Genomic DNA, 15,582 nt, shown 5'->3' on the forward strand with positions numbered 1-15,582 from the left:
GGGATACAATAATATCCCTGAGTTGTCCCAATAACACAGATAGAAATATGCAGTTATGTAACGATTTTTAAAATGTTCGTAATTTTTGGTTAAATTGCGCTATTTTGCATTTTCTGCTCGTGAGGCAAATTATTCATGGTCATAATAATTCCATTTTGCTAGAAAGTACTTTTTATGCAATTTATGAAATTTAGATAAGTATCTTCTGAACTTGAATAATAAGAATTCTTTGCCTTGATACATAGTGGTAGTTGTTTTTGTAGACGCGGAGGCGTAGATGGTGCACGTGGTTAGGTTTATTTGTATTAAACGGATCACAGAACACACATCAGTCGATTACATAAAATTATCGGATTCGTTGGTGTAAAGTTTAAAGCGGGGTGAGCAGGTGACGACCCTCCCGCTTTAACTTGAAGCGTACATGTCACTCACGCTGGAGAAATAATTACACTCGCCAGGATTCAATGTCAATAAATGCAAGATAGATTTATTCCAATAATATGACAACAAATGACATCATTCAACAGTAAATTGTTAATAAAAAGCCCCGCCCCCAGGGCTTTGGGTTGGGATGCGTTTTGGACGAGTTTGACTCTACGTCCGCCTTGAACGGATTACAAAAAAATGGCACAGAAAGTTCCATATATGCTAAAAAGGTTATTCCCGGCAAATACAAATACATCACTCTCTTGCTCAAGTTCAATTATGAATTGAACGTAACAGCGTGGCTTTAAATACAAAATCATCATTTCAACGCGGGGCATAGTGCGATATATCTAAAAATGTATTATCACATGTGAGCTTACACACAAAACAAATATAGAACATAACGGGACTTTTTAATCATCCCCTCATCCAAATTTCTAAGTATAATAGGAATGAATGAAACCGAAAGTATAACTCTAGTGGAGTCACCAGATGTAAAACAATCGACCAAATCTCATAACTATAGAAACAGTATTGAATGGGACACACTCCAAGATCTTTATGTTCGTAAATGCCCATCCACCAAATCACGAAGTTTAGGAAAACTAAAAACAACATGATGTTACGAACAAACGTCGGTTTGAACTCATCTGGTGGCTTTCTATGAAACGCATCGTACAGGAATATCACCTGACATGATACATTAATGATCTTTATGACGTTCTGTGCAATAATTATTTCTGGTTGGTGCACGGATTGCATCGATAACGAGGCCGCAATTATAGTAAACGTGCTATTAATAAAATCACCGCTAGCTGAAATAAACATGAGTACCATAGTAAGTTTGACTTCATCGTCGCGATTGTCGTCGATTTCCCATGTATCACTGTTCCTCATTTTGTGGTGGGACACAAGGTTACCCACAATAGCCAGTATATACACGCTAATGGTAAATCCGTAATAAATTAATGACGGTTTGCCTATTATTTGATTATCTGGATGCTTTTCTGATTTGACATGCTCCCATGTCACCAGGATTGAGATCACTAACATGATAATACCTAGTCCCATTCCGAAGTAACTTTTGTCCAGGGTGATGTGTCTCTCTCCACGTACAGCCTGGTTATCCGTATCTCTCTTTCTATATTTCCATACATCACGTACATGAAGCCAGACATGATGAGATAAAATTCCATTGCCCCCGGAGTCAAGAACGGTGCAGCGTCATGTTGTAAAGTATCAAATGTCTCGTTACCCACACTTACTATTGAAAAAAACGTAAACAAACATATTATAGTCCCGTGCCGGATAGGTTAATGAAACATGGATGAAGTGATATAATTGTATTCCACTACAGTCTTATTGTATCTATCAAAACAGTTTGAATGTTAAGACTAGCCTTTCCCTGTGTAACCATTTATATAATAGTTTGGATGAAAGAAGGCAATGTCTTATAAAACAAGTAACCTGTAGAATGCTGTGTGGGTAATGTTTTTATATTGATTTTTGTTGCATTTGCAGCAAATAGTTACCAAACAATGAGAAATCTATACGATATTTTACCTTTGGGGTACAGGAATATACTTGCCGAGTGAGTGAAATTTGAAAAATAGTAATGGTACTTTTAGGCAGTCACTTATTTCGACTGAAACTAGTTTGCATATCACCCATGCAATAATGTTTTTTTTTTTGGTATTTTCATGGTCGATATGCAAATGAACGTGGTATTCCCATTGGCAACCAAACTATTTTATTTTGTAAACAAATTTTCGTCTGCTATTTTTTTTGGCATATTAGGTGTACTTCATATGGAATACTACGATTTGGAGAACTTGATGTATGTTGACCACCAGGAAACTGAGTTTTATCAACCCTAAAGGGCTCTCGAAAGATCCACCCGCAGTAAAATTATTGTGATATGACCCCCATAAAAGTAAATACTGTGGAATACTTATTTTTGCTGGAATTAATTTTCACTGAAAAGGCTTTGGGGCGTTTCGTATGGAATTTATTTTCACAGATTTTTGATGAGTTTAATGTGAAATATAGGAAAAAAAGGATATCTGCTGGATTTTAATAAAGCGAAAATAAACTCCAAGCGAAAATAAAGTATTTTACAGTATCGCATTTATTTTATTATCACGTGTGCGCCAGCTGACTGTGGTTCCACCGAGATCGGGCGGTGCCCTATCGTGCCAATCTTTCACCATTGTATTCACACGAATCACGTGGTGCGCTGTTACACTCTCCTCCAAACCTGGGATTCAACTATTAGGGGTGTTTCAGTAAAAAAACATCGGAAAGCATGCAAATTCAACATTTTCAAACCAGTATACCAAAACAGAAAAGCTCAGCGATGCAAAAGAAGGATAGATATAACTTTTCATTATACACATCTCTGTTGATACAATTCCTCGTATATTCTACTCTCAATTATTCCTGCGTAAAATAGAATAGCCTCTTTCCATGTAAATTACATGATAGGCTGTTAAAATGGGCTATTACATACTCTTCCGCCGGTCTGGAAAATGTATTTAATTAGCTATCATTCAAGCAACAATGCAAATTTCCCAGTGGGAGTGAAACTGGTTCGACTCTGCCATTAAAAAATAGGGGTGTTCTCAGCAAAAAACAAATAACCCTGAAGTGCACACAATACACTGAATTTCGGAACAAATCTTGCATTAGTTACAGCAGCAGAATATCACAGAAATATCAGACAAAACATGAAAACACTATATATTGTATTTCAGCCTGAACCCTCTCTATTGCAATTCCGGGAATTACCCCCATGTGTACATCGATTTTCCACCTTGGTATCACCCACTCCTGAAAACAAACTCTTAATACCACGCTGATGCGTTTGGTAACAAGTCTACACTTGTAACTACAGGCCCGGGCATAACGAACGAATTGGATAATGTATATCTCATGTTTTTACAGTAGGAGGGAGTGGGATATTGCTGTAAATGTGTTGGAAAATCGTGATGACAGTACAATTAAAATCATCTATCTTAGTTAGGGGGTTGACCGCTTAGAATCAAACTCAAGGCCGGAACTTGAAACAGATAATTTAGTTTCAAGTTAAACATGATATATAAGATATCATTGAAAAATAATAATCACATTTTGAATTGTTGATGGAGCGTACATTGTTAATATATCTGAACGTGAATTGTAGTGATACAGTGATTTATTTGTAAACTGTCTCGGTATGTTTGGCTGGTTGAATGGTTGCGTATGTTTGGTTATTACATATTAAAGTCAAATAAGTGGCAAATGTAGAATCGAATACACAGGCGGTGCTTACCATTATTTCTGTTGCGATTAACTATATATTGAAAGTTCGTGAGCTGCAATATAGGCGATATTTTTTGCATGCATGTTCCATAATTAAATTCACTGTGTTCAATATCGTACATGACTTCATCCACAAACAGTCCACTCCAAGAGCCCATACACGTTGCCCATAATACCATTAACGCCACTCTGTGTTAGTAAATAGTTTTGTTTTTATTATTACTTACTTGACACGATATAAGTCTGCTATTTGAGACCCTGAACGTGAAAACAATTTAATGACTGCACAAATGTGGTCTGAGTCTGTTTTATTCAAGAGCCACAGATACAAGTACAAGTAATTAAATTTGATTTTTGGGGATATCTGAATATAAGTTAGGTAATCAATATGCATGGTTTTCAGTATTAAATTAATCATGTTGGTGGGGTATTTATGTACTATGTTTCTTTGATACGGGAGTATTATACAAAATAGCTAATTAATATGCACGGACTTCGACTAATCGGTCATGTGCATTGACCTAAAACACCTATGTAATTTGGAATGCAATGATTAGTTCTTATAATATTCATGGGAAACATAGTCAACCGCAAAACAATCAGGTTTGTCCATTGTTTCAGATCATACGTGTACTATGTTTCATTGAGATGTGATGATTAATACTTAAGATATTGAAGCAAAAGCCGAAAATTGAATAATTATTATACAAAAACTGGTAAATAATATGCACACTTTGTGTTTGGCTTCGTTAGATTGTAAAAACACTTCGAGTTTCTTAAGAGGCGATGGTCGTCGCGCATTGTGTGTCCGAATTTGATATAAACAAACAATGAACTTATCACGCGTTGTTTACGTCTCTGTGTGTCCCATATTGAACACAACGCGGGAGGACGACCACTGCCCTTTAATTACAACACAACATGCATTAAGTTGTAATACCTTGCACATCTCTTCCATTTTGTTATGCATCTGTTAGAGTAGGCACATACGAATAAAAAGAGTATCAATATGAACAGCATGGTCAGTAGCGATTCAGTAGCACCAATACTTTCACGATGGTTATCACAGTTCTCACAATTATGGTCGTGTAATATTGAGCCGAACTTGAATCCAGCTTGCAACATGCCACATACCCCAAACAAAGCGGCGCCAACTATTGAATTGAAGAATAATTGAAATTATTGTTGAAAATTAACACTTTGAAGATTTAAAATCAGAAACGTTATGAGCACACTGGTAAGAATCTACGAAAAAATGATTACATTTAATGAATTCCGAGGCGAACTGGTGGCTCTGTTTCCCATCATGTGTCTTCAGCATTCCAAACGCTATCATAGCCAATATACATATAATCGACAATCCATACAAATAAATAGTATAAGCGTCAAGTTGCCAGAACTCTAAATTTTTGCTATGCAGGTTTTTCTTCTGAAACGTTTGAAAGGCGTAAGCTAGTGGCAAAACCAGTCCGACTACGATATGTAGTAAGGCAAAGACCTGACTGCAGGCAACGCTCGTTCGTGTTCTAGAATATATAATAATAATAAATGATGATTTATTATTTCTGCAATTATTATTTCTGGGTGGTGATGTCAGAATATTACGGACAGGTTGTTTTTTTTGGAGGAAAGTGGGAATCTTGAGCAGAGAGGCATGTGTTTAGATAGTGTAACTGACTTGATGCAGAAATTTCTGACCGGTCATTCGCGGATATGACATCATCTCTCTGTAAATACTTTAAAATATTATTAACTTATTGTGTTTTCGAAGCAAAGCGCGAAAGCTTTGGAATATAAATATGAAACGAAAAAAGCTCAAAGTATTATACCCAAAATGCTATTTAAGATCGAGTCCTCTTTCAGGACCAACTTTAAATCATACGTGGGGTGAGCGAATAATTTACATAACCATTCAACCGGTGTGAGTTTGACAAAAACGTATAAGAAAGCGGTTTCCAAAACGTTTCACTTTTTTAAAATTTTAATATTTTCAATTATTCATTTATTATCTGTAAATTATGCAGAGCGTTGGAAAGAAAAATATTTGAAGGTTTTGTGGGTAATTTTTTTGGGGGGTCGTTAGGATATTCCACTTATGATGTAGCTCCACAATATTAACACTGTCTGAATGCAGTTACTTTACAATTGTAGATGCAGGAATACATACATTATCGAGACTGTTGATAATGCACATTGCCATTCAAAATGATGACGGGTACATGTGTCACCATGACACCAGCATTATTGCAGTTTGTGTTACCTGTGCCGATTGACTCCGTGAACTACATCCCGTTCTATGTCCAATGATTGATAGTCTCCACGCCCAGGCATCCTAAACGTCAAGATATTCAGACTCAACCCAAATATAACTAGAAATATAAATGAATAAAACAAGCTATGAGAGATTATAGAGAATTGTATTTTACTAACATTTAAATTGCCTGTACACGTCTTTCAGATTGTAATCTGTGGTTTTATATGCGACATACTACGGTTTTCCTTGTTCGGAAATAGGTTCTCGTACGTGAATGTCATACAGAAAGGTTAAATCTTTCTATTAACAGGAATTGACATATACAAATATTTTGCTCTATGCAAAATAAAGGTTTTTATATACTTATAATTGCTTTATTCTAGTTTCGTTTAGCCACGGCAAGGAACCTTAGATTTTCGAGCGTTGAACATCCAAGGTAAGCCCAAAGAATTGCTACTTTTATTTAAACTTTCAATATAATACATGAATAAATTTTGCATAAAATTATTGGAATATTATTATTATTGGAAATGCCTCAAAACACTACCGTAACTATGGCGCAGTGGTTGACGAAATGAGAACCACATGGGTTTTGAACGACGTATAAAGACGGAGAATAACGCCTCGCTCAAATCAAAACTATGCCTGGATAGTTATTCATTAATACTACGTTTTGCGCTGCTGAGAGTTCTCTGGTACACACTACGCGGAAACATTGGCTCTACAGCTAACACAGAATATCGTGTATGATTACTTATTTGAGAAAACTTACCTTGTTTTAAAATGAAAAAAAACAGTCAACAGTCAACAACGCCTATCACAGCATCGAAGTGAAAGTAAACGCGTCATTTCAGTGAAACCGGGAATTTCCAATTTCAATGCGAATGACTTAATCATGCATGTGATGATTATTAAAATGCGCATGCCCAGAGTCTGTGCATAATTAATGCTATGAACAGCGACCTTTCACCTCATTCTTTGATGCAGTAACATGACTGCAATTAGTGTAATCATGAACATAATAGAAAGGACAATCTGACGTGGAGGTGCACCCATATGAGTAGATTTAAAAAATGTTACAACTTTTAGACTAATTTATTTGGCTCGGACGTGTTATAAATTTAAGTATTTTTTTACATGGCAAATATACCAAATGCATTTATATTTGATTTTCGACCAACAGTAGGAAATGAATGCATAGGTACACTATCGCCAGATACCTAACTTGATTTTAATCAGTGAAATACATGAGTTGGTCAAATACATCAATGGAAATTGTAAAATAAAAAATATTCTTTAATAGTGTCAGACAAAATATTACTGTTAATTGAAACAGTTATTTTCCATGCATAAAACCATGCCATAATCGTGATTTGTGACACAATCAATCGTGAGTAAATCCAGGTATGTTAGTAGCTTCATCGTAAATGCCTCATCACCTCGGTCAGCTTTATGGCTGTCAGCATAACACACGTATTGTTATTTAACTCCAAGGCACCCGCGACTCCCTAAATCATGTGTAATAATCGATACGGATGCGAGTTGGTCCCCTTAGCTTGCTGCTCATTATTCATAATACAACTGATAATACATTACTCATGTTCCGTGGGGTGGAGCATCCTACATAGATGTGCATATAGCAAATCGAAAACGCTCATACTAAAGGTTTTATGGCGTTAGTAACCAAAATTAGGAGACACGTATACACCAAATATCTGTACAATGAAACATGGTATAATAAATAAAAGTTTTTAAGAACAAGTTGGAAAATAAAATTTATTAAATAACAGTAGAGTCTGAGCGATATTAGTCAGAGATTCTATGTGCTTGCCACTTTAAATATCATTGTATATGTAATGCGTAATGTATTAAGCAAGTTGGGAGGGTGGGCATACGCACCTATTCACCATATACTCACAAAATGCAGCGAATTGAATTTATAAGTGTAGGTATATAAACACAATTTGGTATAATAACGCGCCTGTTGTTAATTGTGAGCGAGTGAGGTCATGCATGTTACTGGTGACTTTAGTCCTGTTCTAAAATAGGTCACTAATCACTGAGAAATTAGGTGGTTTACTAACATTAAAAGGCTACTCACCAACAGAAACAGGTATTGTATGACTACAGATTATATAAATTGTCTTGTCCCTAATCAACTTGAAACAACATCGTGGTTTCAACGAAATTATTTGCAATAATAATATAGCCTCAGTGTAAAAATAAAGGGGGGTTTCCCAGCGAAACTCAACAAGGGTATTTCCGGTGATGAATCGGAATTTCGATTTATATAACGTCGATTTATATGCCCATGCCCAAATAATCATCGTATAGGTTTACTGTGCACGAATTACCTGCATGCAATGCATGTTGTGAGTTGAGTGAGAAAATTATGCTGAGATACGCTGCTGCTGATGACACGTAAATTTTAGTTAAAGTACTTGAGTAGTACAATTTTAAAGTTTGCGTTGTGTGTATATATTGCGATACGATCAAATGTGGTTAGCTCATGGTTAAACGTTTAAATTCTTTGCAGTAGCATTCATGAGTTGGACCGGGGATGATAATTTAAAGAAACGTCGCTAACGTACATGTAAAGCCATTTATGCAGGGATATATTACGAATAGAGACGACTTCAGACTGCTTTATTTTAGGGTGGTCATACACGTTTACTAAATTGATAATTGCGTACACAATGCAGTTACATTGGCCGTACCCTAATAGATGAAATAATTGCTGTCATAAAGAAAGGTTATATGCCAGGTGTTCTGATCTTGTCGCCGTCGTCATGAGAACTTGCTATAATGGTCTGATCTCGCCATTCACATTCAGGGTACCAATTTACAGCCATAGAAACAGACTAGTTTATAGTGTGGACTAAATTTCAATCAATGAATATATTAAATGTGAATATGTTGATACCGAGAGTCATTTCGTTGTATTACACCTGTCTCTATCGATTATTAATCATTATTCGTGAGGACACTCCTTTTTCCTATGCAAATGACGTATCAACAATCCAGGTAATGAAGGTGCGTGTGTTTCATGTATTCATGCATGTACATTCTAAATTTACTCGAACACCTCATGGCGGTCTTATTCTCGCAATATGCAGTTAAGGGTTGCATTTATTTACTAGATATACCACCAAGTCAACAACAGACATAGCAGACAATAATTCTGTTGGTGCGATTTGGGTTACTATGGAAATATAGGTTGCCAGGCTTCTTATTATTTTGGGTAATAATACAGGTTTATTGAATGACCATAATGTAGGAGGCAGGAGCATTACAAATTACAATATGATGAATTCAGTAACACAAAACTATAAACGAAAGTAGAAAATAATATTACTTTTCCCCTCAATTGCTCTAGCTAAAAGCTCGTTTTTGTTGCCACCAACTTTAAGACATTGGATTTTAGTAGTTCCTTTAACTGTTTCACCGTTTTTTTTTTCCTTAGAATGTCGATAGACGAGATATCTTGAACGTTAGCCATAGCGTACTGAATATAAACATCGGTCTTGTTTACTTCCGCCTCTCAACTGGGTCAACCGGGGGACTTGCGTACCACTGCGCAGTCTCAGAAATGTCTTCCGGTGTATTGCGCAAAAGGTCTATTGCCTGCCATAACTATCATAATGATTGTCCTTTACGAATGCTCAACTATGCGCATGTCTATCAGCGTTTCACCTTGTTTTAAGCATATTTTATCATTGTTTATGTCAACTATATGCATATGATGTTCCTGTTTTTGAGAATTTGTTCTCAAATCACATGTAAGTGATACTTCTGGTGAGCATTCAACTAAACTAAAATATGTAACTTTCTAAACTTGGGTAGCATTGTCCCAGAGACATTTGTATATATTTTTGATTGTTTGACTTGTAATTGCGGTTAAAAACGAGATTCCAAAATAATAATAATTCCATCAAGTCAGTATATAAAATGAAAACAATGAGTGTGGTCGTCACAATGCCGGACAACGATTTGACACTTCCTGATTTACGTAGCGTAACTCTGTGCTTATTCAAGCTATATACGTTTTAACAATAAAAACAATGCGCATCATCTCAAGAATAAATACACTTTATGGCATGAATATTTACACGCACAAGGCTGTGGTTTCATGACATGTTTTGAAAATATTCGTGTATTTCGATGAGTTATCGGCACTTTTCGTCCATCCTTAAAAGTCGGACGGAAATGTATGGTTTGAAAAAGTTTCAGATCACGGCCAGTTATAAACAATATCTCAAAGCAACGGCAATCATGGTATATATATATCTATATATAATCATATCACAGTCCACTACACAGTGCTTTACAAATCAAGACTTCCGTGTGCTTTCAGATGCAGCTTTACATATAATATCATACAGAAAATGTGTATAACAAATAAAATAGGCGTCTCAAGTGAACAGTCACTCGATAGAAAAATCATCCGCTCAACCAAATTTCAAAATATAAAAGGCATGAATGAAATCGGAAATATATCTCTAATGGAGTCACTAGGTGTAACACAATCGACCAAATCTCGTAACTATAGAAACAGTACTGCATAGGATATACACCAAGGTCTTTCTGCTCGTAAATGTTCATTGCCCAAAATACGAAGTTTGAAAAAATTAAAAACATCGTTATGTTACGAGCGAAGGTCGGCTTAAATTCATTCGGTGGCGTTCTGTGAAATGCGTCGTATAGGAATACCATCTGACATGTTATATCAATGATTTTGATGGTGTCCTGCGCAATTACAAGTTCTGGTTGGTGCACGGATTGCATCGATAACGAGGCCGCAATTATTGTGAACACGCTGTTAATAAAAAGTCCACTGGCTGAAATAAACATGAGAACCATGGTGAGCCTGACTTCATCATCACGTCTATCATCAATTACCCAGACGTCACTGTTCCTCATGATGTGGTGGGATACAACGTTACCCGCAATAGCAAACGCATACACCCCAATAGCAAACGCGAAATAGATTACTGAGGGTTTTCCTACTAATAGTTCTGCCATGTCCTTTTCTGATTTGACATGTGCTACAACCGTTAGGATTGCGCACACTATCGTAATAATACCTAGTCCTAGTCCGAAGTAACTTTTGTCCAGGGTGAGGTGTCTCGTTCCACGTACAGCCTGATTATCCGTATCTCTCCCGATATTTCCATACATCACGTACATGAAGCCAGACATGATGAGATAAAACTCCATTGCCCCTGGAATTAGGAAAGCAGAAGTCTCGTCTTTGACGTCGTCATATGACATCTTTTCCTGACTGTCTTCTGCTAAAAACAATTACAACCAAATATATTAAACTTCTTCTCAGTTAAGGAATATAACATGAGACTATGGTACACATTTTACTTTGTCATCTGTAGGCGAAGATAGAATAGCTTTTTTATAATTGTTTATAATTAAAATTTTGAAACATAAACCAAAACAAGGCAGCCAATTTTAGATCTATCTAAATAGCTCCAGAGCTAGCTGTCCGCATATAATGTTTGTCACACGGAATTTTAGAACTTCCGGCGCTGTCATCATCTGCGTAATGTACTTTGTCGATATACTTGTTGTACCAATGATGAATTAATACACATTTACTTTAGTAATCCATGTAGCATAAAATGCACATTCAGTACTTACCGTTATTTCTGTGATAACTGACGACATATGGGAATTCACTGAACAGACCCAGGGAGCTAACCAGTTCCATCACTGGAGTAACGTTCTCCTTTTTCAAGTTGCATATCTTATAACTAAAATTGCCGTGTTCAAAGTCGTGCATAACCTCATCAACAAATAATCCACTCCAAGAGCTCATACACGTTGCCCATAAAAGCATGATCGCCACCCTGTGTAAGTGAAAGAACATTAAATGAAGGTTGAACTCTGGGTTAATCATGGGTGTATGGACATGACTCTGCTTCTGTTAACAGGAACCTGTCGAGACAAGGTTGTGCGTACGTGCCTAGAAATTAAATATAAGCCAAAAAGGAATCGACACGCCGATATCCGCTGGTCGTATCACGTAAACAAACTTGTATATTTTACACGCGTTTTACACGTATATTTTGCTATGAGTCACATATTGAACACGACGCGGCTCGGCGACAACCGCCATTTAACGTTTGCCCATTTTATTTATTTAATTACATTATTTTATTTTTAAATATGAATACCTTGCAAATCTCTTCCATTTTGTTATGCATCTGTTAGAGTAGGCACAAACGAATAACCAGAGTATAAATATAAACAGCATGGACAGAAACGATTCACTAGCATCAACACCATGGTTACCACAGTTCTCACAACTATGGTCGCCAACTATTGAGCAGAATTTAAATCCCGCTTGCAGCATACCACAGACTCCGAACAAAACAGCGCCAGCTATTGAATTGAAAAATAGTTTAACGTTTGTTTGTTAAATGCAGGAATAAGTGTACAATGTCAAATGTAAAAAAAACTATGTTTACTTTAAAATACATCTTTTGAAAGGCATCTAAATCACCTTTTATGAACTCTGACGCCGCCTGGTGGCTCTGTTTCCCGTCATGCGTTTTCAACATTCCAAATGCGATCATGCAAATAACACATATTATCGATAAGCCGTACAAATATATGTGATATGCGTCGAGTTGCCAGAACTGTACATCCTTGCCATATCGCTTGTTTTGTTGCCGAAACTTCTGAAAGGCGTATGCCAGTGGTAAAACCAGTCCGACTACGATATGTAGTAAGGCAAAGACTTGACTGCATGCAACGCTTGTCCTTGTTCTAGAAAATATAACAATAATAATAATAATAATAATAATGTAAGAATGTAAGAAGTCATATGTATAATGTGAGGATTAATAATCATCACCACATTCCCATATATAACCTTCAAGACAGTCATTCCTAAATTAAACCCAAAAACAGTTCAGCGTGTATGGTATTGCCGCACATAATTACCACAGGGAGCCCATCAGGAACTATAATCAACTGTACGCACTCCCTATGAGCGGGGGGGGGAGTATCGGCTGGTATCTAGTGTAAGAAATAGACAAGGGATGAAGGCTCCAGCGAGCTCATATTTTTTAAACTGGAAAAAACAGACGAACAGAATGAAAAATAAAATCTATAAAAAATACCAGGTTGAAGAATATTATTTGCTATTTCAAATTTTGCCAAAGCCTATAATCATATTTTACCTATATCTGCAGAATAAATCAAGAAAACTACACAAATTGACTCCATTTATGAATAATTAACGGTTGGCCCGAACGCACGGCACAGTTGGAGACGTCTCACGGTGGCCTGTTCAGAATTTGTCCACAACCAATCATAAGACTGGCTACGAACCACATCGAGGTTACGACTCGGTTAGCCTTGCTCAACTGGTTCGTAACCAGTCTTGTGATTGGTTCTTCGTGTAGTTTTGATAAAAGTGCGTTGATTCAACTCTTTTCATGTCACGTGACTATACATCTCACTTATGGGTGCAATGAGATAACTTTTCAAAAATGTATGGTTCTCTCATCATTATTAATAACTCACTGCTTAGTCAGAAACATATGAACTAACGCGTGTTTGTCACCAATGTTACGAAATAGTGTTGTGTTACCTGTGTCGATTGCGTCCATGAACAACGGCATCTCTAACGTCCAGTGCTTGGTAGTTTCTACCTCGTCCAGGCATATTTGTAATCTAGGGAATCATAGAGATTTAAAATATGAATTTATCCGACTTTCAACATTAAATACAGACGCAATACAATTAAAATGGTTCCTTTGTTGGTGTATATGTAGTCATCATATAATTGCATCGCATGACAAATCACCACTAGCAAGCAAGTATTTTATCAATAAATATTTGTTTAAAGAATTTACAAATGTGAATAATTATTCATTAAGGGCACATCGACTATTCAAGTAATTTCTATTCATTTGTGACTGCAGTTTGTGGATCTACTTTCGTTTTAGCTTACTAGGAATGAAAATAACCTTAAAATTAATAAAATCTATCAACAAATTGATGACGGGAAAAATTGTTATCAACGATCGGTTTGAAAATCTGTTGGCTTCAAAGCATTACGCTTGTTTTGTAGAATAAGAACAACGCGACGACGTAGAGTACAATATTATTGCCTCATTATTGCCATTAAAAATTCAGTCATGTGAGAAGGGTGTGAATACTGAGGCGGCGGCACGGAATTGTATATGGAGGGGTGAGATCTGGTCACCAGGGCCAAGCTCTCCCTCAACAATTTTGAAATCTACATCCACGGAAATGATATTTCATGCATTTTATTCGAAGAGGCGACCGCCCCTTCTGCCCCCACTGTGTCGCCGGCACTGAATACTAACCGTTCGCTCTTCCGCGAGTCGCTTAAATATGGGAGGTCCTTTTCGCTTCGCTGCGACTAACTCCGGAATGAATCACTTCGTATATACTGATCACATTGTGTATATACTGATCACATTGGGTTTTTGAGCAAACTCGCGGCCTTATTTTGACGTGAGTAAAATAGCTTGAACAACGTCATGTTGCCAGCCAAACGAGAATTTTCAAACGAGCATCTCGCAAGGGTATTTCGTGGAAATCCGTGTCTTTCAAACATACGATCATGATAGTGTTGCGCATGCCCGGAGTTCGATTTAAGCAATTGGACAATCTGTTATATATATGCAGTGTAGTGTAGTTTAATAATTTCTGAATTGTGCCAATTCATAATAGCATAGACTTAGTCTAGAATGAGTAACTCGACCTCAAAAATCACACTGAGACGTCAAAAAAAATACTTACTTTGCAAAGAGAAAAAAGAAGTTAACTTGAACAACGTCGCACCAGCATCAAAATGTCTTGTTATACCGAGATAATCTAGTATTAAAATAAAAGTAAAACGGGAAATTCCAGAGAAACTCAACAAGGGTTTTTTTCCCGGTTGATTCGGGACTTTCCAACTTATGGTGATAATGCGCATGCCCAGGGTCCGAGATGCGCAGCTGACCATCGATTATAGTATGTATACGCAGCGAATAATGCATTTTTAATAATGTTTGAAATGTGCTGAGTCATCATTGCGTAGAAATAGTCTAGAATGAGTGATTCATTTTCCCCCAAATCACTCGCACACTAAAAAGTCAAACACACATACATGTATTTTGAAAAAAAAAAAACTTACCTCATTTCGAAAAGAGTAAAAAAAAAACTTTATAAACGCTGTACCCGCATCCTAATACCCCATGATACCCAGCTAATATAGTATCAAAATAAAAGTGAAACGGGAATTTCCTAAGAAACTCAACAAGGGACTTTCCGGTTAATCTGGGGCTTTCACACACCCTGCAAATGTATGTCGTATGTAATAGTACTATACACAGTGGGAGTGCGAATTCGCGGCTGACCAGACGATTCAGTTACATTGAATGATTTTATTTATGTACGCAACACATTTGAATGTCTTTGACTGCAATGATAGGTGTATTACGTGTTGTACTTTACACCCTTAGTCTATCCACTTAAATAGCTTGACAGTATAACCATTTAGTCAATTTAACTGCTGGTTAGGAGAGGCAGAGCATCGTTGATTATGGGAGTCGTATAACGTCGAAAAA

General features: G+C 36.6%; 2 protein-coding genes across 3 annotated transcripts; both read right to left on the reverse strand.

Moving 5' to 3' along the window:
* Positions 1–1,358: 1,358 nt before the first annotated feature.
* On the reverse strand, positions 1,359–6,812 carry LOC144356747 (proton channel OtopLc-like). Its single transcript, XM_078011438.2, has 6 exons — positions 6,753–6,812; positions 5,987–6,095; positions 4,990–5,252; positions 4,667–4,880; positions 3,737–3,915; positions 1,359–1,690 (listed from the first exon to the last, which is right to left on the reverse strand). Exons 2-6 carry the CDS (start codon positions 6,055–6,057, stop codon positions 1,488–1,490), a joined length of 930 nt encoding a protein of 309 aa, XP_077867564.2. The 5' UTR covers positions 6,058–6,095; positions 6,753–6,812; the 3' UTR covers positions 1,359–1,487.
* A 3,241-nt stretch (positions 6,813–10,053) lies between these two features.
* LOC144356750 (proton channel OtopLc-like) lies at positions 10,054–15,197 on the reverse strand. Of its 2 annotated transcripts, XM_085498514.1 has the most exons (7): positions 15,150–15,197; positions 14,771–14,845; positions 13,590–13,672; positions 12,495–12,760; positions 12,166–12,373; positions 11,630–11,838; positions 10,054–11,268 (listed from the first exon to the last, which is right to left on the reverse strand). In XM_085498514.1, exons 3-7 carry the CDS (start codon positions 13,661–13,663, stop codon positions 10,421–10,423), a joined length of 1,605 nt encoding a protein of 534 aa, XP_085354640.1. In that variant the 5' UTR covers positions 13,664–13,672; positions 14,771–14,845; positions 15,150–15,197; the 3' UTR covers positions 10,054–10,420. The 2 variants fall into 2 exon arrangements, with proteins under 2 accessions (XP_085354640.1, XP_077867568.1); XM_078011442.2 differs by lacking the exons at positions 14,771–14,845; positions 15,150–15,197 and adding an exon at positions 14,332–14,490.
* Between the last annotated feature and the right edge of the window lie 385 nt (positions 15,198–15,582).

This window comes from Saccoglossus kowalevskii, chromosome 4 (genome assembly GCF_978046115.1).
Source record: "Saccoglossus kowalevskii chromosome 4, keSacKowa6.1, whole genome shotgun sequence".
Classification (NCBI taxonomy): domain Eukaryota; kingdom Metazoa; phylum Hemichordata; class Enteropneusta; family Harrimaniidae; genus Saccoglossus; species Saccoglossus kowalevskii.

Bases quoted from the DNA above. Each gene is read 5' to 3' on its own strand.
- LOC144356747 (XM_078011438.2), bottom strand. From the start codon at position 6,057: ATGCCTGGGCGTGGAGACTATCAATCATTGGACATAGAACGGGATGTA. The intron at 4,881-4,989 runs GTAATCATTTTT...TCAATTCAATAG, and splicing joins CGCCTCGGAATTCATTAAAT to TTGGCGCCGCTTTGTTTGGG. The intron at 3,916-4,666 runs GTATTACAACTT...TTACTAACACAG, and splicing joins AAATGGAAGAGATGTGCAAG to AGTGGCGTTAATGGTATTAT.
- LOC144356750 (XM_085498514.1), bottom strand. From the start codon at position 13,663: ATGCCTGGACGAGGTAGAAACTACCAAGCACTGGACGTTAGAGATGCC. The intron at 11,839-12,165 runs GTATTCATATTT...TCACTTACACAG, and splicing joins AAATGGAAGAGATTTGCAAG to GGTGGCGATCATGCTTTTAT. The intron at 11,269-11,629 runs GTAAGTACTGAA...TGTTTTTAGCAG, and splicing joins CAGTTATCACAGAAATAACG to AAGACAGTCAGGAAAAGATG.